The sequence below is a fragment of the Leuciscus leuciscus genome (genome assembly GCF_965113295.1).
Source record: "Leuciscus leuciscus genome assembly, chromosome: 5".
In the NCBI taxonomy this organism is placed as follows: Eukaryota; Metazoa; Chordata; class Actinopteri; order Cypriniformes; family Leuciscidae; genus Leuciscus; species Leuciscus leuciscus.
This window is the reverse complement of record NC_138729.1, coordinates 21,818,593-21,844,782: the sequence shown is the minus strand read 5'-3', so window position 1 is coordinate 21,844,782 and position 26,190 is coordinate 21,818,593. Positions and strand designations below refer to the sequence as shown.

At 38.1% G+C, this 26,190-nt stretch overlaps 1 protein-coding gene across 4 annotated transcripts in view; it reads right to left on the bottom strand.

Annotated features, from left to right (window-relative positions):
- Positions 1 to 1,133: 1,133 nt before the first annotated feature.
- mef2cb (myocyte enhancer factor 2cb) overlaps positions 1,134 to 26,190 on the bottom strand; it is a 78,970-nt gene continuing 53,913 nt past the window's right edge. For 2 of the 4 annotated variants that reach the window (XM_082170025.1, XM_082170024.1), the window contains 7 exons: positions 19,906 to 20,052; positions 16,667 to 16,811; positions 15,475 to 15,549; positions 6,938 to 7,110; positions 5,865 to 5,994; positions 5,225 to 5,360; positions 1,134 to 4,047 (listed from right to left, as the gene is read on the bottom strand). In XM_082170025.1, coding sequence (XP_082026151.1) covers positions 3,684 to 4,047; positions 5,225 to 5,360; positions 5,865 to 5,994; positions 6,938 to 7,110; positions 15,475 to 15,549; positions 16,667 to 16,811; positions 19,906 to 20,052 — 1,170 coding nt within the window. In that variant the 3' untranslated portion in view covers positions 1,134 to 3,683. Of the gene's footprint in view, positions 4,048 to 5,224; positions 5,361 to 5,864; positions 5,995 to 6,937; positions 7,111 to 15,474; positions 15,550 to 16,666; positions 16,812 to 19,655; positions 19,794 to 19,905; positions 20,053 to 26,190 lie in introns of all 4 variants that reach the window. The other 2 variants (XM_082170027.1, XM_082170026.1) reach the window with 2 other exon arrangements.

Sequence of the window (26,190 nt, the reverse complement as noted above, 5' to 3'; positions counted from 1 at the left end):
GTTATCTGCTTAATGTGCAGGAGCTAAATATTTTTTAGGAGGGAAAGATAAGAACCTAAAAGAATGAATGACAGGCAGGTGTTGTGGGCGAAGTCAGCCATTCTAGAATGTTCATTATAAAAACCACCAACGCCCCTCGTTGCACAACCCTGTCACGCTGGCGTTACCATGCTGACCAGACAATATAGCCATTATTTACTTTTTAAAGCAGGAGCAAAGCGAAAAACGTCGTTAATATTAACCTTGTTAAAGTTTGCTTAACCGTTTTTAAGCTCTTTACCTCACTCAAACAGGACGATATTTACCAATGTTTATTTACTTTTGGGTCTCTTTATTTTACTCCCAGTGTTCCTTTTAAGATGTTTACCTGTGTAGGCCGTTCTTGACAGGTGAGAAATCTGGTACGTGCCGTGGTTTTGCATCCCTCAAACTCATGAAAGTGACCCAAGTTCATCTACTATCACGCTCTCAACTTCCGGTTTCCATATATGGACTGGACACTGTGCACGCAAAAAAAAAAAAACAAACAAAAAAAAAACCCGGTCTGACCGCGACCACTTTTTTATTTTACGTTTACAAACTCGGCCTATCGTAGATTTTCGAGTGATAGCCTATACTTGGAGAGTTAATTCAATTAAATATTTTAAGATTCAGGGCATCCTTTAGGATAACTAAAGGCCTACAATCGAAAAAACAAACAAACACACAAAAAACGATAACAAACATGGAGCCTACACATGATGAAATTTATGTCAGCAAGATTTGGCAACATAAATTGTACGAACATTTTCTGAGTGGTTTAATGAATGTGTGAATGATAAATATGATCTAATAGGCCTATTTTATTTAGAAAAGTCAAAATCCAAAGTGGTTAAGCCTTGTATGTGTGTGTAGTCTACACCTCTGTGTGAAGATATGCCCAGACATGATGATCACAGTCTGTTATGCAGCATGATGACCACAGTCTCTTTTGCTGCATAAAAACATAATAGCCTTATTATTCTGCATGGATGCTTCTGTGATTAATAACTTTGTTTGATTTAGAGCTACCTGGCTAAAAACATTTTCACAAAGCTATCTTGCAATCAAGGCGAGGGACAGAACACAATAAAAATCACACCAGGACGTCTGTGTAACTAAGAAAGCCAGTAACTTTACTGAATTCTCTTCAAAATACAAATACCTTTTTTTTTAGTCCCAGCAGGAGAAACAATTTTTATTCCATACATTAATTTTTTACTACATACAGCTGAATCAAGTCCCTTGAGATACAGAGATGTGGTTTTAATTTAATGACATCTTGTCTTCAAGTGGCGACAAAGTCCAGCTTGTGCCGCTGAAAGCCTCTTTCTCCTGGTTAGAAAACAAAAAGACACTTTCTTTCAACCTTACCCATTGTAGGTTTATACAAGCTACATTTTGTTACTACAGAATTTTTCAGCATTTTTTTTTTCATTTTTTTATTTTGTTATTTATATACTTAATGGAAACAACACTCGAGAGAGAGAGAGAGATAGAGAGAAACAGAAAAGCTCAATCAAAAAAAAAAAAAAAAAAAAAAAAAAGGAAACAAAATAAATAAAATAAAAAAATAACCGGAGAGTCATATATTGACAGTTGAAATCTATATAACAAACAATGGCATTGTTTCACAATACTGTACACTCGTTAGTTAGAGGAGAATGTTCCAACTTCTCGACAAGACCAACTCATTGAAAGGTAATCTGAGGCACTGGGAGGGTGAGTCAGAGGTACCAGCCACTAGCATGAACAACTTGTGAAGAAACACAATGGTCTCAAACCCAGAAAGGATAATGGATCGGCAAACACAACATCACTTTTTTGTCTTTGGTAGAAAAAACAGACTAACATATGTCCTGTCAAAATCACAGAATGCACAATGATAGATATGTATAACAACTGAACAAAACTAGTCACAATCCACTAAATGATGATACAAGCTTACACAAGCAGTCATGAGGTATCTATGACTGTGCTGTCTTATATTATAGAATCTTCAGTGCAATGCCGATTAATGTGACACGGGAAGCTTTAAAAGGTTGTGAATATTCCAGACCAGGACAAATATATTGTGCTTTATAAAAAAGGGGGGCATATTTATGAGTGTGACTTCAATTTTAAAATGTAATTCTGAATGTATTTGCCCCTGAAAGACTCAGTCCGGTGAAGAAAAAAAACAAAACAAAAAAACAAAACAAAAAAAAAACACGTGTGCGACTGCACATATTCCCTGTAATGGGGAAAAAAGTTATGACCATAATTTTTTTTATCATATATATTCATATATTAGAAAGCTATACACAAGCATGTTAATTTCACAGATTCTTTAAAAAGATTCTTAATATTATTATTCAATATACTTAGAAATACACGTTTAAAAACAAAACTTCTACAGAGAGAGAGAAAAAGAGAGAGAGAGAGAGAGAGAGAAGGAAAGAAAGAGAAAAAAAAAAAAACATTGAGCAAAGCAAGGATTCACTGTCTCAGATTTCATGGCTTGTGGTTAAAAAGCCCAAGGTTTCTCGTTCTTGTACTATCATTTCTCGTATAAGCAAAGCTATCAAAACACATTCTGGCTCTTATAAACTACAAAAAGCCACAAAAATGCTTTGCATTGTATTCCTTTTTGATATGAAAATAGAAGCAAGTGTATCATACATTTTTTTTTCTCTTTTTCCTCTTTTAATACTGAACAACAACTGCAAGTCCTAGGTTTAAATGTCATCAGACTGAAGTAACATGGCTCTTAATTTAAAGTCCTTCACCTTGGCGATGCCACTCTGTCCTGCAATTTCCTTTCCTTCAGCAGGAGCGTTTTTGTTTCCTGAAATACCCACTCCCCCATAACTTAACCAAGGAACCTGCACATATATCTGTACAATCCTTCGAAATTCTTGCATAACAGTTATGTTTGTGTGAAATCAGCAATATTTACCAACCTTGACCCTTCCCCCCGTGTCCCAGCCTTGTCTCTATGTACAATACGTTGAACCTGCAACATGACATTGTCACCCATAACATACATTTAGCGAAGGGGCCCTCTGAATAGAGTGGCACAAAAAAAAACTAAAAAGAAGGAATCTGTACATATTGTACTGGTACAACAACTCAAGTGCTAAGCTGTCACCTCTCTGCTGTGCTCCTCGTGTGGCTGAACATCACTGAGGCAAGTACTTTACAAAAAAAAAAGAAAAAAGAACAAAAGATCCAAGAGTACCTGACACTTTTTGTTGGTTTCTTACTCTGCATACATGTACACCTACACAACGTGTAAATATATATGCATATCTGGTAATTCTTTACATTGTATTCCACACACTGCACAAGTAATGCATAGTAGCCCGCCCACTAAACCCTCCCCGACCCGGTTTGTACTAGTCCTCCTTCATGTTTCCCTCCCTGAAAACCCGTCAATCACAACAATACGTATACCAGACACACTCTGGTGAAATAATAATAGTTAAAAACAAATGTTACAGGTCATTTCGAGAGCACTTCCTCCCCTCTCCACAGCAAATCAGAGAATAAGGGGAGAGCAATGATTGTGACTTGTCATAAACGGCAGAGAGAAAGCGAGAACGAGTGAGGCGCCGTGGAACCACGTGGCATCGCGCGGGGAGGTCAAGGTCGAGGATTGGGCTGTCCAAGGGGGGCATCGCTTATCATGTGGCCCACCCCTCCGAGAGGCGGACGCGCTTGATGGATGGGCTGTCTTGCTCGTCCAGGCCGGGCCGGCCCAATCCTAAGGGCGAATGGAAGTCGGGACGGTGATCGTCGCGGTCGCTGCCCTCGTGCGAGCTGCCACAGCTACTGAGGCTGTCGGCCGGGGAGCGTCCCGAGTCCTGGCGCCCCTGTGTGAGCGGGCCCTGGTGCTGCTGGTGAGACGGTAGCTGGCCGTAGCCGCCTGGTGTGGTGCTGCTGGATCGATCTCTAGGAGGAGAAACAGGTTCGGACTTGATGTGCAGGCTTTGAGTAGAGGGCAGGGAGAGATTTGAACCCTGACATAAGTGAGAGCTAGAGCAATTTCTGTAGGAAGGAAAGGAAATGAAGGGGGTTACGGACTGGAAGGAGTGCTCGTGCACTCCTGTACACAGGTGGCAGAGATACAATCAAATCAGTGACATTTGTCTAAAAATACTCGAACATGGTTATTGCAGAAAGAAAACGCTGCATTACTATAGAAAATAAAAGAGATGTTTACTTCCTATATAGTGACAAAGAAAAGTAAGAGAAAGTTGCACATATTAAAGGTATACTATGTAGTTTTTCTGCTGTTGTTCAGAATGAACAAAATACCTCATCAATTCATCTTCTAAAACGTATGTTTGTCTTAACCTGATTCACTATGCTAAGCCTATTATAAGTGTTTATATTTTAAACTTATTCACATGTTTTTCGCTGGAAATTGGGCAATCGTCACTCGCTCGCAAATCTGTAAATTGAGAAAAGTTGCTCCGGCTACTTTGACGTGAGTATGGTGTGGGAGTTGTCACAATGAGCAATAAAGGTTGACATGGAGCAGCTAAATCTCCAAGCTCCAGGGAATCACCTGTTTTAAACAAACGCCGAACAGAGGAGAGTCTCTTGGTTCTCTTGCTGAGAACTGAGGGATTTGAAATGTTGTAAAAGCGACGTGGGGATGATGTTTTTATTACTCAACATGTGAGTAAGGTATTTTATTAAACAGATAAATTGCCTTATGTAGCTCTCCAACATAGTTTATTGTAAAGCATTATCTATTGTGAAGGGCCACTTCATTATGGTTGTTGTAGTGCTGTGCTGGAGTTTATTTTCAAGGAATTACCGTGTCTATTAATGGATAAAGCTACAGTAACATCTTCAGCTAGACAGTTTGAGATCCTTTCCATCTAAAGGATTGTTTATCTCTTAATCCTAGTTATGATTTATTATCTCTTTATCCTAGTAAAGGATAACTTAATCCTATATCCTATCTTAATCCTATATATAGAGATATATCTCTTAATCCAAGTAGTTAATGTTTTATGAGCAGTAGGATAACAATATTCATATTCGCAAAGGCGAAGCACAACCAAAACAATGTTCTTCTGCAAAATGCATGTACTTTTGTTTTTTAATCACTAGAGGGCTAAAAGTTACATAGTGTACCTTTAAGTGCATAAGGATTGATGTGTGTATTGGTGATTAATGTGTGTATTGGTGTGTGTGTGTGTGTGTGACTCACCCCAGCTGACTGAGAGCAGAGTGCTGCATGTTCTGAATCTGGTGTTGCTGCCATCCGCTCATTGAGCCCAGATGCAGAGTGTTGGCACTGTTGAAGCCAGATATAGAGGACAGATCTGCACTGCTCAGAGAATATTCTAGAAGAAAAACGCATGATCAGGGTTAATATTTGCATCCTAAACAATTGATGCTGCTTTTCTAGATAACAATGGCTCCGCCTGCTGGAGAGACAGAGCTACACACAGACTGGAAAAAAAAAAGAAAAAAAAAGAGATTCTGAATTAATTTAGTCTGGGTTTAATTAATATAAAAAGAGCTAAATAATAATAAGAAAAGCAATATGAAATTCTAATTAAAAATATTTATGTAAATTTTTACATCTGATTATGTTCATTTACAGTAATTACAGTAGTAATAGATCACGGAACAGTATTTTAAATTGATGCACTAATTGTATTATATTATATATTAATTTATTTATTAATAAACATTAAACATTAAAATTACTAAATGTAATGGTATAATATCTATATATATAAAAAAATATATATTCCTCTATAGTAAAACATTTTAAACATTCTGATTAAGATGTTAATGTGTGTATAACGTTTTGTGAGTTTTAGTGTAGTTGAGGTACGTACCAGTACCATATGAGGTGGAAATGGCTGATGGGTAACCGCCCATTCCCTGCCCCGGTAGAGTGGGCGTCGCTACAGAAACCACTGGGGTCGCCAGTGACTGTGCAGACTGAGAGTTGTTTATTCTCTGGTTCTATAAGAAGAGGAAGAGAGCAGAAGAACACATAGAGATGACTTGTCACGTCAAGAGGCTTGAACATCTGTATCTTCATCAAACAAACGACGGAGCACCGCCCACCAAAATAATGAAGGAAAAAATGGCCATTTGACATGAAGCACCACTGAACCATCTCAACCTATGATTTACAATCCCTCATAGGGCACTTGGTCGCTATAGAAACTCAAGGTCTCCAAGGCAACAGAACCAGTAAAAGAGGGGTTGGAGATGTGTTTTTTTTTTCCTGGCTTGATGACTGAATGATGCGACAGAGATTAAGAAAGAAAAGCAGCGATAAGCAGAGATGGACATGAAGGGGTCAATAAGACCTGAGAACGAGACGACTCTTATAACCACTAGATGTCACTCTGGAGCTTGGTTGTGTAGATGTTCTTAGTTCACTAATACGAAATTGCGTTTAAGCACTTGTGCATCGCCCTATTGGCATTCGAACAATAAGCTAAACAACATCTGACCACACACTACTGGTCTGATCATTTTATGTGTATGAGGATGACAAATGGCCTTCAGATCTACTAGCCTACGCATGTTTGAGTGACAGTGTCACTTACCAATAGAAGGTCAACATCCTCAGACTGATGGCAGTAAAGGGAGGGTGATAAATCCAGAATTAGTGTCATTGACTGACAGTGAGTGAAGCTGATAGCCGCCTACGACACTACGTGAAGCTACAGACGCGTACTTCACCAAACAACACCAAAGCTGCTGAGGAGACTAAGTACTGTATGATGTTTCTAATAGAACTCTAACCTGTGCTTATTAGATAATGAAACTACTGGAGAGGAAATGAGAAGAAAGGAGAGGAGAACCATGGAGGATTACGAAGGAACCGAGGCGTGTGGTTTTATGGATGTGGTACTATCGTGGCTGTTAGTAAAATTCAACACAACACACTTACGATGGAGGGCATGTTGTTCTTTGCCCCGGGTGGGATGAGCACTCGTAGGTCAGGCTTACGGCTGTTCATCCCCAGGTTCACCGGTGGAGGGGACTTGGCCTGCATGCTCTTGTTCATTCCTCCGGAGGACACCAGAAGTCCTGGAGAGTTACGGTGGTTTCCATAGCCATTTCCTAATGAGAGACAGAAAGGGAGGGGGAAAAGGCGTTAGACACAACAGAGCCAAATTGAGTACATCAAACTTTCACCATGGCACCCAATTTAAGCAAGCTTCATTTCACTCTCTCGCCTGCACCAGAATGCATAATTTCCACCGTCATCTACTGTGAAGCTTCCATTCAAGCCTGTCTGCAGCTCTCCACACGGTTCCAGTGAGCCTTCACCACATGCAGCCATTAAACACTGTTTTATCCGTTCTGGAGTATTGCAACCATCTTTCACCAAGAATGTGCTCTTTCAATTCAATGTTTCCACACCATTTCACACAACTTTCACCTCCACCACCACTCATTCATTTGTACCAAGCACTTGGTCAACACACCCTCTCATTCACCCTCCATCAAACCAAGCCAGACTAATTCAGCTACCCCAAATCACCCCGTCACGCTCAGATGATTTTCACTCATGAAATTATTATGATTCAAAATATTTTTTTTTTCTCTGCCTCTGCATTAGTAAAAAGATCCAAGCTCTCAGTTCAACCGATTGTCACGGATAAGCTACATAATTTTGTCACTGATTCTTAAGATTAATAAGATAAAACATGTTCTGAAAATATTTGTTTTAAAACAGTAATATTTTAACTTTGAAAATAAGCAGAGATTAAATACAATTTTATTTATTTTCTTCATCAAAATTATGACGTTACATTATCACTCATTATCCCTTAAGCCCCTTAAAAATTAAATACTTTATATAGATATAAAATATAATACAAAAATAAATTATAAATAAAATATATATTTTAAATATAATAAGCTTAATATTTAGCTTCAGAGTTAAACATGTTTTCTTTTTCCCCCCTTTTTTTATAAAGTAAAAACTAAACTAAACTAAACTAAACTAAACTAAACTAAACTACTGCTGGAGAAAAGGATATGGTTCTTTAAAAATATACCTTTTTCATAAAGCTTCACAGTTTTGTCACCTACTTTTTTTGTCAACACCATCTGATATTTAGGAACACATTTACCGGAAAAAAAAGATTAAAAGAAATTAATCCTTTGGTAGGATTAAAAGAAATTAATCCTTTGGTAGGATTAATCGTTTTAATTTTTAAATTTTTTATTAATTAAAAGTGCTAATATTTTCTTTATGACATGAATTATGGTGAAAACTACGATGCAAGTCACTGATCATCTCCTCGTCTCTTTTAAGTGAGGTCTTTGGTCTTCAGCTATGGTGGATTCATGAAGACTGCTTAAATGTTTGTTTCAGAGCAAACTGTTGCAGTATCAGGTCTCTTTAAAAAAGTTGAGAGATGAAAATGTGGAGTGTGGGTAGATAAAGATAAATAGAGAGAGGAGAGATGTGAGGCTCATTTTGTTCCTCTTGTGGTTTTGCGGTATGGAGGCAGGTGTTTGATGAATAGAGACAGGTGGCATTGGTAACTCATGGTGCTTTAAGAGCTGATGTCAAATGAGAGCAAAACAGTAAAAACTTCATTAGGTAAAACATTTTAGTTCTGTATTATTGTTATTTTTTAGCAGAACACCACTGGTTTTGTTCCAACACTTTATATTAATTAAATTCATTTGGATTTTGAATATTCCAGTAATTTCAAGACCCTTTATTTCAACTGTAAAGGATCACTCCAAGTCCCATCTGGAGCACAATGGGAAGGTTTCCACTATCACATCTCATTTCCCAAGGCAGCAGTCTCTATGAATGACATAAAATGCATGGGCCTTAACTACTGACAGTGAAGGTCCTCATTTGGCAATCAATGATAATACATGTGTGCACATGTGGCTTTCTCTTATGACTACCAGAAGTGGATCAGACAAGCAATCTTTATTCCTCATCCACAATTGCTAACCCAACTCCTAAAAAATAGGAGTACAGAGTACAGAAGTACAGAGTCTTTGTTTCAAACCAAATCCCTCTTTCTTTTTTTTTTTGCTTTCGAGGGGGAAAATGTGAAGTGCTGCATGGCTTTTGCCACTTAAAAGAGGGTTAGGAATTATACGGTAGACATAAATGAATTTCCCAATCATACACTCGAGAGGAAAACTAGACGCAGATGTCGTCCTCAGCAATTTCGCCCCGGTGATCTTTCTATAATTTGAAGGCGATGGTTTTTGTTGTTTTCAAATGAGAAGTCTTGAAAGCGCAATTTGCACGATTCAAGGAAAAGAAGGAGGACATGAGTTGGGAACCAGGAAGAGCAACTGTGATTGTGAGAGATTGTGTTAGTACAAGTGTGAGCGGGTGGATGTACGTATAGTGCCATGTGCACTGATGCATTTCCTGTCTCCTCATACATAGTGAAGTACAGGGCTCGAAAAACAGCTGGCTGGAGCTCTTCTCTAAACACTTAAACAGCCACACTTCATTGTTCGCAGTGGAGATGAGGAAATAAAACTGTGTTTGATCCCCTTAAAATACATTTCCACACTTATAAAGGAATATAACAGGCTCAGTACAAGTTGAGCTCAATCGACAGCACTCGTGGCATAATGCTGATTGCCACAAAAAATTATTTCAACTCATCTCCGCTTTTCTTTCTCTCTCGCTCTCTCTCTCTAAAACAAAACAAAAACAAAACAGTAATCTAGGTTACAATGCAACACTTACAATAGAAGTGAACGGGCAATTCATGCACATTCAAATATTCACTCTTTCTATAGAATAGGACCATTTTACTAAGAATTATTTTCTAATAATAACATTGTATTTAAAGTTTCCATGTAAAGTTATAACTTTGACTCAATGCCATAAACTACTGTAAAAATAATAATTTAAGCAGCTTTACGGCTAAGATTTAACAGATGAATTAATGTATACCTGCTTTTATAAAGTTATAAGCTGCATATTTCTGTTTTTAAATCTTTTTAAATATTACTCTATTACTTTTTAACTATTACTTTAAATCTTTAAGGGCCCTATCTTACACCCGGCGCAATGCAGCGCCAAGCGCGATGTAAGTGTTTTTTGCTAGTTTCAGCCTGACGCAGTTATCATTTTCACATCCTGCGCCACGTTGTTTAAATAGCAAATGCATTTGCGCCCATTTGTGTGCCCATGGTCTGAAAATGAGGAGTGTTCTGGCGTATTGTTGGTGCGTTGCTATTTTGAGGCAACATAAATAGACTACGCCAATGACCAACTGAAACCTGGTCTAAAGTCAATGGCACAATATATATTTTTTGTTATTTAAAGAGCGCGTTAGTAATGTGTGCCTAAAGGCGGGTCCACAACGCGCGTACATTCTGCTTATTAAACACACATGGACGCACAGCAGCACACAAACATGCTAAATATTAAAATTAAAAGGATTACAATGTAAAAGATTATTGTTGTGTATATAAAGATATGGTGGAATTCGGCTTGTCCCGTCGATGGTCTGCTTGCGCACTTTAACCTCGCGCACGAGCAGTTCCGTTTGCGCTCTGGAGACGGCTTCGTTCTTTCCACTATCAAATTCCGCCATGTTAATAGCGAATCTGCCATGGCGCGAGCACAGCTGGCATTTAAAGGGAATGGGAGATGAGACTCTGATTGGTTTAACGCACGTAAATCCCAAAACACACCCATTACTCATTAAGAGAATAGGGACAACCATTTTAGACTATGCGCTGGGTGCGCCGACCATTTTTTCGTTAAACTAGCAAAAGTGGATTCGGACACGCTCTAAGTGAACTTGGGCCCTGTGCTTTAGACCACACGCTTAGATCGTTAAAATAGGGCCCTAAATCGGCTTTTTTTTGGCCCCATTCACTTCCAGCATGTATGCTGGTATCGGCATTGTGTCACATAAGCTGTTGATTGTGCTTAACTTGTATCTGGGCCATATATAATGTTTACTGAATATCTGTGCATTTTAAACTTTTTAGGTTCAAGCTATTTGACCGACACACCGTGAGAAAATCCGAACACTTTCTGTTATTATTACAGCACAAATGGACTGATCGATAGAACCATTCATAGAGACTGGCCTCTGTTCTGCTCTGGTAACCATAGAAACATGTGATTTCATGATGTGTGCAGGTTAATTAAAGGGGCCTGTACAGTACAGTACACCCTGAGCCGATCATAAACACGTGGACTGCTCAGATCACACGGACCGAGATCTATTTAACAACCAGAGCGCTGCCATTGGCAGGCACATTGCTAAGCAACCTCAAAAACAAGCAAGAGCACCCTCATTTGATATTGTAATAATATATTGGTGAAACAGATTTGGCAAATGCTCCAGTGCACATTTGTGTTTGCGCTCTGAAGAATGTCAAATGTATCTATTTACAATGTGTTTTTGCAGTGGTGAGCAGTGTAGCCAATCAGAGATATAGTTATTGATCTCTTGAACGCAATGGCCAATCAGAGGTGTTTAAGTCAGAATCCACTCACGGCTCAAAACGCCCTTTTATATTCAGTGCAAAGTGTAGACACGATATAAGTAAGAGATTTATTCTGCATTGCAGCCAGCTTCATTGATTTTAATGGACTTTTGTGAGATCCCAATGAACTGACAAAGCAACAGCGTTTTAGTGATTGTAAAGGGAGCGATCTTGGCTCGCTTTCGAGGCTACAGCCTATATAATCCATTGAATAAAACTATTGTCTTTCATGCTGCTAAGAGGACCGATGGCCAATTGCATGCTGCAAAGTTTCGGAAGTTACATCTACATATAAATACTGGATTCACTCTGTACAGGATAGAAATATGACATGTTAAAATAGTAATGCATTAAAGCAATGTAAAGGCAGACTAATAGATTAATAAAAAAATATTGTTAGCAAAATAATTTTTTACTTCTATTCCAATTATTGGAAAAATTGATGACTTGTAAATAATCATAAATGTCTCACTGTACACTGCTAAAGAGTCGTCGTTGCTCTGCCTACATCTGCACTTTACTAGAGCACCCTCAGTCATTTCAGAAGCACCCTCAGTGATTTGATTCTGGAAACAGGCCTGGCCATTCGTAATTAGCAATACCAAGCAAGAGTTAAAGTGACCCGTCGAGAGCAGACAGACAGAGACGATGAGTTCAACTAAGGACGTGTGTTAGACACTGGTGATGAATGAGCCACGGCGACTTGATTTATGGATCAGAAGCAGCACAGCTGGGATTCAGGTGGCCAATAAGTAGCACGAAACTCATTTATCTCATGCTTTTTTTTTTGTTTTTTGTTTTTTTTTGCCGTTGCTTGTTCTGTAAGTCACTGAACACGGCATCCCAGATTCAAAACCAGTGCGCTATAGGCCAAAACAGTGTCCATCTTCTGACTCACGCCGTTTCCCTTGCAAAAGCCACACAAGTATCTTCCCTGTGCACTTGTGGCCCAGCTATCGCCCTCACAATGGGGAAGTACTAAAATTACAGCTGCCCAGAAACGAGTGGTCCCCTCCTCACACACAAATCGCCTGATGTGTGTACGTGATAAAGGAGCCGATTCTATTTCTGGGGCTCCGCAGAGGAGGCTTAACTGTAAATGGGCTTGGCCTAAGTTTCCACTCAGCATCAAAGCGAGCTGACCAGCTAGTGTGGTTAAGCACACGCTTGCTTTCCCTGCGAGTTGGACATTCTCTGATTTCTTATTGTGGTGTAACGGTCGAATTAATCCTGTTATCCGTGTTTGTTGATTCGGTGTTGAGGTTTCAGGCCGGCCTCGATTCAAGCAACTGAAAGAACTGCACTGCTACTTCAATGACCCATAAACTGCAGAGGTGTGGTAGGACCAAATGCCTGTAAGCGGTAAATTAACAATACAAAAGCAAAAATAAAAAACGTAATGGACTTGCTACTCACTCCTACGAGATAAAATAGACTTTCTCGCATGTGTTGGCTGACCTCTCCATATCTCATAGCCTAACATGTGTCGCAGATGCATAAATACACGTAGCAGAGGATTTGCGGTTGTCTGAGAATGCCAGGCTGCCAGCCAAACAAATAAATGTCTACGACGAACATCATAACATGGCACACTTTGCTAGAAAACACCACTCCATAACATAACTTGAAAAAATATATTCAAACATATACACACACTACTGTTCAAAAGTTTTTTTTTTTATGGTTTTGCCTCTTATGCTCACCAAGACTGTGTTTATTTGATAAAAAAAAAATATATAATAAAAACATTTAAAATAACGGTTTTCTATTTTAATATATTTGTAAAAAGTAATTTATTGCTGTGATTACAAAGCTGAATTTCCAGCATCATTACTCCAGTCTTCAGTGTCACATTGATCCTTCAGAAATCATTCTAATATGCTGATTTGCTGTCAAGAAACATTTATTATTATTAGCAATGTTGTAAATAATTGTGCTGCTTAATATTTGTGTAAAAAACTCTCACTTTTGATCAACTTCATGCATCCTTGCTGAAAACAATTTTAATTTCTTTAAAAAAAAATCTTACTGGGTCCAAACTTGTGACTGGTATTAAAAAATATATATGTACTTATATATTATTAATAATTTTAATAATAGTATATAGATTTATATATTTATTGCTATGGTTTCATTCTTAATGCAAAGCATGTATACTACTACTACTACTACTACTACTACTACTACTACTACTACTACTACTAATAATAATAATAATAAAAAATCAGTCATTTAAAAAAAAAAAGAAGGATACTAAACGTCTTGGGATCAATAAGTAACTAAGGCTGCTAGAAGAGAGCGAGAGAAAAAGTCATGAATATTCATGTAATATTCTCTATTAGACCATTAAAAGGCTGCTTGTGTCGTTTGACTCTCTTCAACTCTTGTTTCCAGAGTTGTGGCCTACATCAACTCCACACTGTGCCCTGTGTTAGCCTGTCGTCGGCACAATGGCTATATTTGATGGCTGTAGACCTTGAATGTGGACAGCAGGGCCACACCAACAAGTGGTACTTTTGTGCATTCGAGACAGTGAGGAGAGGGGGTCAGTTGACAGACCTTACCCTCACCCTCATACAATAGACTCAGGGCCAGACAAGGTTACCCAGCTGTGTCTCAGCAACCCGGAGGCCAAGTTCAAAACATCTACTGTCCCGCTTTAAATATCCAAGCCATGCTTCTGCAGTGACCACTGGTTAGTGGTTAAGACTGGCCGACCCACATACACACACACACACACACACACACACACTCGTGCGCGCGCAGACGCAAACAGATGCACAGACACGCATACACAGACGTCCACATATACCCAGAGACTCTGAGGAAACCACAAGCCGAAGCAATCCTACTGTATAACTATTCCTTTCAAGTGGATTGTTCTGGTATATAGAAACTCATATACAAATTCTCCAAAAGGACTGGGATACTAGATGGAAAAATATTCCAAGTATGTTTCACTTCAAACACATGTTAGGCCTTATCCTACAAAAGACATAAAGCAGAAGTACAGGGTGAGAGGGGAGCTGTGTGCGCTATCATTTTCAGACAAGAGCTGAAGCAAACAAACAAAGGGACATGGCTCAGACAGTGCAGCATATTGCTAATGCCAATATTTACCTCTTTACTAAAAAAGCTGATATTTACAAAGCTTATAAGGATGAACATCTCTTTATGCTTGAAGAGCACACAACAAGAGTGCGTGCATTTGATTCCACCAAACCTGACAAATTCACTAAGGAAATGGTTTAATGCTAATATACACTAAAAGGTTTGGGGTCAATAAGATTTTTTTATATTTTTTTTTTTGTAAGAAATTAATACTTTTATTCATCAAAGATGCATTAAATAGATCAAAAATCACAGTAAAGACATTTTTGATGTTACAAAAGATTCCTATTTCAAATAAATGTAAAGTAGCACAACTGTATTCAACATTGATAATAATACGAAATGTTTCGTGAGCACCAAATCCTCATATTAGAATGATTTCCGAAGGATCATGTGACACTGAAGACTGAAGCAATGACTGCTGAAAATTCAGCTCAATATTATTGTTTTTACTGTTTTTTTTATCAAATGAATGCAGCCTTGATGAGCATAAGACACTTCTTTTAAAAGTATAAAAAAATAGTACGACTCCTAATCTTTTGTATATGCTAATATTCTATGTATACTGTATGCTAATACCGATACACACGTTAATACAAAACAACTATTGTGCAGTAATTATTTCGCAAGAATTGAAGTGAAAAAAACAAAACCAAATATTTTCAGTTACTGAGGCTGTTGGGTTTGAACCAATCCAGTTCAGTCCAGTTCACTTAATGACTAAAGTCTGCGAAGAAATTACTGTGAATGCAAGCCCAGCTTAAACAAACAGAACGTTCTGCTGAAAATTTGCGAGGCTGGTTAGAGCTGGAAGAGAATTCGTGCAGTTATTGGCTGAGTAAAAGTCATGATGGAGAGGGAACATACTGTAGTATGTGGGGATGCCGTCCTTACCAGCACTGGTGCCCGCGCCAGTGGAGAGATCAGTGCCCATCAGACCACCTAGCATGGGAAGAGAAAGAGAGAGATAGAAAGATTCAGTCACTTCATTGCAGCTGACATCCATATCCTACCACAAAATCTTCCCTCTTAAAACTGTCAGGTCATTTATTCAGCTCCTTCAAGCCATGGAGATCACCCTCCCTCCAAGCATGTTTAAGAGCGAGGGAGACCGAAAGACAAATATAAGGTGACAGAGACGTGCATGTGTTTGTCTGAGAATAACAAAACACTGTCCTTTTCCACCTCAGCACACATTTCTAAGGAGGAAGCGATGTGGCCGACGGGGCTCGTCCACAGTGTCCAAGAAAAATTACACATTTTTATTTTTAAGCATGCAGGGGAGCAAGTGTGGTCAGAGGCGTACAGGCTGGGCCAAAACTCATATTTAGCTAAGCGCTCCTGGAACACAGAGCTGATTGCATCAGGAGAAAGCAGTTTTAATGACAGAGCTGTGGGTGAGAGACTCTGTCTAATGAAGCAAGACAACACAACAATAACAAAGTGCCAACAGGATCCTGCTGTACACTCTAAAAGAAAAGGTTCTATACAGAACTTTAAAGGGTTCTGGTCAAGCGCATCATACGTAAAACCTTTTTATGGGTTCCCATCATGGGATCATTTTATGGATTTCTTTTCATGAATTAATTTAATTTCAATTCATTTTATATTTTGATTAAATCGTATCATTAAACAGCTTGTAAACATGCTTTATCACTAGAATTATTTTTTTAAATAATCCATTAAACATGAAAGTATTATGCAATCATTTAAGAGATTTCTCCTTATAAAAGCTTTAAGCCAATAGAGCCCCACTGAACCTTTTTTTTTCTTCTAAAAATGTAAGAATATTGGCCATAGGTAAATACAGACAAAAAGACAGATTAATATAAATATAGGGGAATGCTGAGTATTAAATTAATTATTGGTAATATTATTCTGTAGGTATGACAGAGAATTTGTAACACGTCTAACTTTAATACTATTTTTATTATTATTTTTTTTAATAGTATTTTTTTAATAGGACTTGGTCACATCAGCAAGATACATTTTTAAAAAAAATTTTTTTACAGTCCCACTATGCACAATATGATATATGTATATGTGTGTGTGTTTTTACCTGCACTAGGTGGTCTGTGTGTGACCCCGGGTGACATGCTGTTTCTCTGCAGGCTGTGGTGGGCCAGTGGAAGCAGGTTATGATTGCCTGGGTAGATCTGGTTATTCACTGGGATGGGCATATCGTAGGTGGAAGAGGGCACCGCCTGGTTGGAGACAGCAGCAATAAATACCTTTAAAATACTGATTAGTAACATAAACTACAATAATAATGGTTAAAACAACAAGTTAAACACACTGAATACAAAGGCAAAGCGGGGGGAAAACAAGACTCAGTTTTGAACATGAATATTTTTGCACCTTTTGCAAAGCAAAAACAATATTTTTTGACAAATATAAACTCGCAATTCTGAGAAAAAAAAGTCATAATTTCGAGTTTATATCTTGACTTTATTTCTCGCAATTGCAAGTTTATTTCATGTAATTCTAGCTTTATAACTTGCAGTTGCAAGTTTGTATCAAGTACTTCTGACTTTATTCCTCGCAATTGCGAGTTTATATCTCGCAATTCTGACATTATAACTCACAATTGTGAGAAAAAAAGTCGCAATTATCTTTTAAATTGTTTTATTATGTGGCGGAAACAAGCTTCCATAGCAATGGCATCAATTCTTAGAACTCCTGAGAAGTATTTATGTCCATTTTCTCTGTTATCTACCCTAAACGAACAGGCTGAGATGACTCTAACCCCTCTAAATCTCTGTAAATCCTCTTGTTCATGTCACTCCAAAAGACACAGGCTTAACCTTGAAGAGAGTCCTTCCTCCTTCATATTATGTTTTTCTTTTTAAAGGACAAAATAGCCCCTAATTGTAGCCATGTGTCCTGAGGGTCTGTAAGTGCTCATCTGGGAGAGCATCAACTGACAGGAACTGAAGAGGAGCCTCTCGCTCTTTCTCACTCTTTCATTCTTCATTAACTCACAAGGCCACAGCAATCATGGCTTGAGGCAGCCAAATATTTTCTCTCCGCAGAGGTCTTGGCGGGCACAGCTTCACTTTTGTTAGGTGTTCATTTTTCCGTCTTTACCTTCATGTTCTGTTTGGAGACTCAGAGACCCTAAGGCCTTTTAATAGCTTGAAAAAATATTAGTTTGATGCTCCATGACTTTTTTGAAATTGTATGAGAACTAATTTATAAACCACATTCTAACCTTATAACACCAATCAGTTATTGTACATTTATTTATTTTTTCCTGGGGTAATAGTCAAATATATTACTAGACCACATTCCTAAAAAGTGCATGTCCACTCTCTGACAAAACAGAGGGATACTGCTTCAGTAATATCAGCCTAATTTAATTATATAATTTGATTTAATAACATGTATTAAAAGTGAGAAGAAAATAAGGGGTCAATATCTAAATGACAACTTTTTAGTTTAATAGGTACATGATTCAGGTCACCCTAAGCAATAATAACAGTCAAGCTTAACAGAACATGGACAGAACATCTTTAGCATTTTCGCTAAGTTTGCCCTATTTTTAAATGAAAGAGATTTCCACATCTTCTTGTGTACGTGAGGCTGGACATCTTCGGCATGGTGCCTTTCTTCCTCTTTGTGTTACTGTACTCTCTAACTGGAAACATATAACTCAGTCACTGTGACCACAGAGCGAACTGCAACTATCTTCACCACTATTTACCACTCCACCCAACCCAACCTGTCCTAACTAGATGCGATGCGATAAAATTCCAGCGACAAATAATTTGTCTGTCCACACTAGACGCGACGCGACTGCGAGATGCGTCAAAATCAAAATCAATCAAAACCCACAGCCAATCAGAACAGTGTGTGGGTGGAGTCTCGCGGCACCAGAGAGTAATCTTGACGGCACTCGCAAGAAAATTGATAAGTAGGCTACATAATCAAATTCACAAATATTACACCATTTAAACATTATTAAAAATACATAGGCTACTGAGTTACTAAAACAATCTTTGTCAAAGAATACACTTGTTTGTTCACAGTTTCAACGTTCTTGTTTCCATTTGTTTAATTTCAAGATCTGAGGTGAATTATCCATTGTTGCTTTTACAGCTACAAAGCTGGGAGCACTAAATGATATTCATAGTCACATTGCATTCTTTTAACATTAAATGAAGCACATATACAGTACCTGAGATTACCATTGCCACACATTGTGTTTGTTGTTCCAGCGCGATGTCGCAGAAAAAATAGAAACCGTTTCTAAAATAGAATTGTCGCGTGTCGCCGTCGCGGCTGGTTAGGACAAAAACTCAGATTAACATGGAAAAGATAAATTTGATCGCGCGTCACGGCGTGTGTAGTTAGGACACGGTGTAATTCCCATAACCAATGAAACACTGTAGCTTACTGGACATATCTAATCACAAAATAAATAAATATCAAAATCATGCAACTTGGTACTAAGACTTCCAACTTTCCTTGAAGATGATCTTTTATTTCTAACAGCATTGGCAAATTACCTAGACAGACAGACAGACAGACAGACAGACAGACAGACAGACAGACAGACAGACAGATAGATAGATAGATAGATAGATAGATAGATAGATAGATAGATAGATAGATATATTCTTTGACAAGTACAGTAGCTAGGAAAGCACATGCAATGCATTTTTTTAAATCAATCAGGCTGTAGGTTCAGACATGTAAAGGAAGAGTATCTATTTCTGAATACCAATCAGTGGAAGGCCTTCCAACGCACAAAACACACTCTGGAGGTTAAAATGACTGTTTTTCTCACAGTAATTGTCTTTGAGCTTCTACTTGTTTTAGTCATATCTCAGAAGTGCAATTATCACCCATGCATCCAAGGGCAGTGCCAGTGTATATACTAGATACAGTATACTAGATCTACATGATATATATTTTATATGAGATCTATATACAGTACATAAGGTTAAATCAAGATTAGAATGAACTACTTTGTTTCTCCAAATATGTTTGTTAGCCTTTCCACAAAGCTGTTAGTTTTTAGCCTCTCCTCTCTTCACTGTACTTACAGACATCTTCTGAGTCTTGATCATTAGATCAAACTCTTCGTTAATCTGTTTGTATTTCTCCTCCGTGCGCGGAGTGAGAGCGAGAGCAGACTCGAGCTCCAGGCTCTCGCCGCCTTTGTTCTCCTTCTTGCTCAATGCCTGATGGCCCGCACAGAGGGCGAGCAGTGAGCCAGAGCACAAAGAGAGATAGACAAAAAGAGAGAAAGAGAAAGGAAGTGTGAGAGAGCTGGTCTGAAATGCAGGTACTTACACATATCCTCTGTCTGCTGATCATGTGCAGATCAATGTCGTTGTTGATTTTATGGAACTTGTCGTCTGACTCAGGGCTGTGGCCCACCGAGTCGTCTGCGTCGGGGTCAGGGCTGTCACAGCCATTTAGACCTTTCTTTCTCAGGGTCTGTAAATACAAGTTTGCACACAGTTCAAATACCAGCCACCATGTAGACCATCAGGTGGATCATACAAGCTGTATTTAGACAGGATTAAACTGAATGCTTCCCAGAGTTTAAAACCCATCCCTGTACACTATAGCCCACTTCAGTATTTGGGGGAAATTATACCTCAAATGTTTTATGTATAGTTAAGTACAGTATCGTTCAAAAGATTATAGGGTCAGTAAGATTTTTTTTGTTTGTTTTTTTAAAGAAAGAAAGATACATTTCATTAATACGTCTAATCAAAGACACATTAAATTAAGCTAAAGTGGCAGTAAAGACATTTATAATGTTACAAAAGAATTCTATTTCAAACAAATGCTGTTCTTTTGAAAAATAAATAAATATATTATATTCATCAAAGATTATTGAAAAAGAAGTATCAGCAGCACAACTGTTTTCAACAAGAAATACATGTTTCTTGAGCAGCAAATCAGCATGAGAATGCTTTCTTAAGGATCATGTGACAATGAAGACCATAAAATAATAATGGCTGCTGAAAATTCAGCTTTGCCATCGCAGGAATAAATAACATTTTAAAATACTGTAAAAAAGAAAACAATTACTTAAAATTGTAATAATACTTCACAATATTACTTTTTGCACTATATATCAAATAAATGGTGAGCATAAGAGACTTTTTCAAAAACATAATAAAAAAAAGCCCACCAACCCCAAATTATTAAACGGTAATGTATATATTGAATTTAATAATTATTGAATTTAATAATTTTTAGGCATATTTTTTTTTATAAGTCACATTTTATTTGTCAAGGTTTATTAACCAAGAAATTCAAACTGACATTTTATTTTCTAGAATCTTGTTTGCTTTAGACTATTTGCATAAGGTCATGTTATTTATATCCATGTAATATAAAATAATCATACATATTCCTTCTAAGTCGGTGTAAAGGAAGTTGTCGAGAGACAAGAGGACACAAACACACACACACACACACACACACACACACACACACACACACACACACACACACACACACACACACACACACACACACACACACACACACACACAGACAGGAAGGGCCAACCTAAAATATAAATGTTAATATTTAATCAGGTCTGGGTCCCGAAGAGAAAAATGTCTAAATGTGATTTCAAGAGCAAGAAACAGCCCTACTGCTACTGACCACATGAGAGAGACGCCTATAGACCTGGCCAAAATAGATTAACAGAAAGACGCCCAAGGAAAATAAAAGATATGGGGATTCTTTTGATATAACCATTAACACACTGTAAACCAAAAATGTGTGATGAAGCTGAAAAGTTGTGCTATGCTTAAGCAAACAAGCTAGTGTAACAGTACAAGAAAGAATAGTGGGCTCTCCTAATATATTAAAGCAGCAGTTTCTCTCTCTACCACCTGATGGCCACCTTCTAGTAGGAATGAGATCTTCCTCTCGCAATAAAGTCAACCTAAGAGAGAGTATTACTTTTGTATTAACACTAACAAATCTTAAATGACTATTAATTTACCATTAAGCCATTGTGTTCATTCAATGTAGTTAAGAGATTCTGCCATCCTGAGAGAAACAAAATCAGCTAATATCAGAAATTCTAAGAGAGACATTGAATTTTTTTTATATGATTTTTTTTTTTGAAAAGAAGAAATAAAAACTTGAGGCACACTGCCACATGCCGCACCAGACCCAACCCCCTTCAACTGTCTCGTGACATTATCTGCACAAGGTTCTCAAGCAGTCTGACGTCTCATCAAAGCGAGACGCGTTCCACTGGATCAACTGGCTTTAAGTGTGGTGTGGCGTGGCGGGATATTAGCCACCAACTAACATATGTGCAGCTTGCGCTCTCACACACAGTCCTTCTCTGCCTTCATCTGCCTGTCTGCATCAATCACACAAGAATTAATTTACTCTGCTGACGCGAGGACTTGATGAAGACGGGTTTCTCATCCTCTTTTCTTTGCTATGACACGCTTCTATTAGGTGTTGAGGGAGTGTGTGGAGAGCGGCACTGCGAGATGAGAGCTTTTTTTTTTCTCTTCCTTTATACATATTGAGCTTATCAAATGCTTTGATGATGAGTACCAGTCTGGTTGTTTTGTGCGACTGAAATAGAAAATGACGGATTTTGAGTCTCAGTCATTAAAAAAGACAAACTAAACAACTTTATAATGCTATATATATATATATATATATATATATATATATATATATATATATATATATATATACACATACATACACGTAAAGTACTAACTGTGGTAGTCCAATCAAATTGGTTACTTCAAACGTTTTTATTTTTAATTTTTTTTCGTCTGCAATGATAGGATGCCCCCTAGCAGAACTCAGGTATTGCCTCGGCACCAGGGTGGGGGAAGATTGCGGTGTAGCCGGCGTCGATCTGAGGCAACGGAGTGCGAAGAGGCAGAGTAGACTATAGAGTGCTGATGGGAGGCCATGCTGGCTGAGTGAGCGCTCAAGCAGGGATCGGCAGTTTAAGACCCAGCATGAAGCCGCTCTGAACCCCCTGACGGTCCGCCGCTATGCCACTCATTCCAGATATGTGCACCTGCCACCAGCCCTCGCACACACACACACACACACACACACACACACACACACACACACACACACACACACACACACACACACACACACACACACACACACACACACACACACACACACACACACACACACACTGTTCTGCTGTAGGGTGGTAGAGCTAGCCAATCACTGAGTGTATGCTGAAGATGGCCATAAATGGCTAAACAAACACCCATTCCCCTGAGAGAAACAAAATGTGCTCAGATGTTGCTCTCTCATAGCTCAGGAGGCTTAGTGGATGTCTTAACTGTACTTTTTTGAAGCATCATCTTTTTCTTAGTTTCAAATAAATCAAAAATTGACACACATGAGACATAGAGAGTAAGAGTACAGATCTATGAAATTAATTATCACAGCTCAGGTGAATTTAATGGAAAATAAATGTGACTTTTGATTGCAGACTTGGCAAATATGAGCATATTTATCAGGGTCTTTTTCTCAGTTGAGCAAAATTCTCTATTTGAACTTGTGAGAAACAATTGAGAATTAAAAAAAATCTCATAAAAAAGTGTATAAATCATATAAAAAATACTTAAATTATATGTATATATATATAAAAAAACAGGTCATACTAAATAACTACAGCATAATATTTTTTAAGACATTTTTATGAATAAATAAATAATTTCATAATACATGTATTAATAAATTGAATTGAATTCAATAGATTTTTAGGTCCATTTTTAAAATAATTCATTTGGATAAACTTTGGATAAACTTTGATAAAATAATATTTTAGGGACAACCAGTGTCAACAGATTCATTTGGTTTCTTGGCCAATGTGAGCACAGAATGAGACATGTTAAGAGAGAAGACGTTACTGGGGTCTCTTTTTCACTTAAGCAAAAGTCTCTATTTGAACTCCATTTAATGCCATTTCTGTTTAGGAGAAACATTTGAGACTCCTTACATCCCATTAGTAATTTTTATTTCCCATGGGTTTATAATGACTCACTCATAATCACTCCCATGATCTTCATTTCCAAAAGAAGGCAAAACACACAGCCAATGCAATTGATTTCCCAAGAAGCAAGGCAACATTAATGCTTCTAGTTTGCCGGTCTAAAAATAAGATACAGTAGACAACAAACACCCTGTACTTGGACCAAGCAGTGAGAACATTCTGATGTCTTAATAGCTCTGCGAGATGAAAGCTGCATGATTGTCCTTCCAAAACATCGATGAGAAGTAATCAATCTAACAAAGTGGAAAATGGCCAGGCAGGGGTGAGGGAGGGGGGGCTGATAAAAAGCTAAAATGCACAGATATAGTCAATATAGAGCTGTGGAAAGGATGAGCGGCTGGAGGTTTCTGAGAATCAAGAATGGGTGAAGACAAGGAAGGGGAAAGAGTGGGAAGGAATGTCTCCTTCATTGGTATGCTCCTAATTAAACTCCTTCATACTTCTCGTCTCTCCTGGCTCATTCAGTCAGACCTCCTCTCCGGGCTGAAGCCTAAATAATGGACTGATATCAACTACGGTCTTGGAATTCCAGCTGTAATCAAGCCAGAGAAACTCTAGCTCGAGTAGCCAAAGATGATTCCCTACTGTCTTCACTACTGATCATTTTACCCTGACCTCTTTTTTAAATCTGAACAGTGTCCAGTGCTCATTTAGACATCTAGTTAAAACCAGGCCAGATTGATGAGGGATTCTGACCCAGACAGACCACATGGTTTATTTTTAAGAGGGTTTCTGTTGTGGAATGGAGATGACAGGTTTGCAGGCAGGTCTGGAGAAAGTCCCTCATTCAATATTCTGCTGGAGACCATAGAGATATGACAGACAAGCTTAATTTCTATTATCTGACAACAAAATATGGATGATTAATCGTACTTTAATGATGATCACGATATCTGCTTCCCTCGATTAATTAAACATAATGGTCTATGATATTGGTCCACTGGTTATTTATCCTTAAAACGTTTTTTTTTTTTTTTTTTTTTTTTTTGAATTTATCTTGCAATGGTTTTTATGTATGGGGTTGCAAGATGTCGACAGTTTAAATTCCCCAATCAGATTGTTTCTCTTAAACTTTGCTCTCAAACTGGATACAGTTTCTGCCCAGTGTTTTACTAATACACAACCTGGTGACCATGCACACAAACTCTTTCTGAAAACAGTCAAACATGTCTGTTGGAGTTTAGCGAACTCAATTGTGATATTCTGCTCAAATAAAATTGTAATAGAGCCGGTCTGTGCTCCTTCACAAGGCCGCTTGTGCTTGTTTGCTGCCAGTAAATCTGTGACCAAACATTAATCTCGACTATATTATTTGCGATTGTCGTTGCTGAATAAATGCACTTCCTCATGTGTTGCAATACAAGGACTTTTTTGTTGTTTTATAAGAAAACATTAACGTAATTTCACGTAATTGACAGAAGCTTCTTAAAGTTTTACCAGTTTTCATAACTGTTAAATCAGGAAACTAGATGAGTTTGAGTTGACATTCTCTTGATTTGTCCTTTCCGTGGAAGTGTAATAATTTTGATGAAATGTAAACAGAAATGTCTCAAATGACAACAATCCTGACTAATAATCATGATTTTTACTGTTGAGCAAAATAATTAGTTATCACATTTCTGTGTCCCTGTCATAAAGATTCAAATAACTTGCACTGACAATCAAAGTTTGCACTGTTACTTTGAGGTCCTAGCAGAACAGTTACATTCATTTTCATTAGCTCACATTAGCGGTTTACAAAAAAAGGCATAATTTCACACAGGGCTCTATTTTGGCAGCTCAGTGACTCTCCTTGCTCAGCACATGTACTCGTGTTTTTTCCACTTCTTTCTCTCTTATACAAATCCACTATAAAGCCACTAACTCCAAGGTGGTCCCATTAGGCCAACAGAGATGACATCATGCACCTCAACAGTCACGCCTCCACCATGTGTGTGCTGCGAGTAAGTTGGAGTTAATTATTGCGTACAGTCATTGCTTCAACAGAGTGGATGGAGGTCAGAGAAAGCTCAGTGACAGAAACGCACTCGATCCAAAAGCGCTCTGCAGATGGCCTCACTAAAAACTCTGTGATTTGATATGGTACTTTTGAGGGGGGACCGCAGAGTATGCTCCCGTTGAACATGAGAGTGCAGAACTTTAGGAAGAGAGCCAGTCTGTCTTGACCTTATTGGAAGCATATGGCTGTAGAGAAAGCAGGGAAGCCACCGTTTAATTAAGTGTGGTTTGAACATGCTACGACAGTGTAGCGAGACATGAATGCAGATGACAAAGGATGTGGCCTCCATATGTGCCTGTGTCTCTGTGTACATGTGTACAGTGTGAGGTGGTGCATCACAGAAGACCATCCTTCTTTGAATTAACCCATCATGCTTTTCAGCCTTTGGAAGTGGGCACCTCTTAACTCCTAAAAACAAGCTACTTTACTGTAATTTTCTTGCTTTGAGCCCTTCCCCCTCTACACTATAATCACACATCAAAGAGTCAAACTATAGGCCTGCCATTTTATGGTTAATATGGATTTTGGTAACAGAGGTAATATCAGA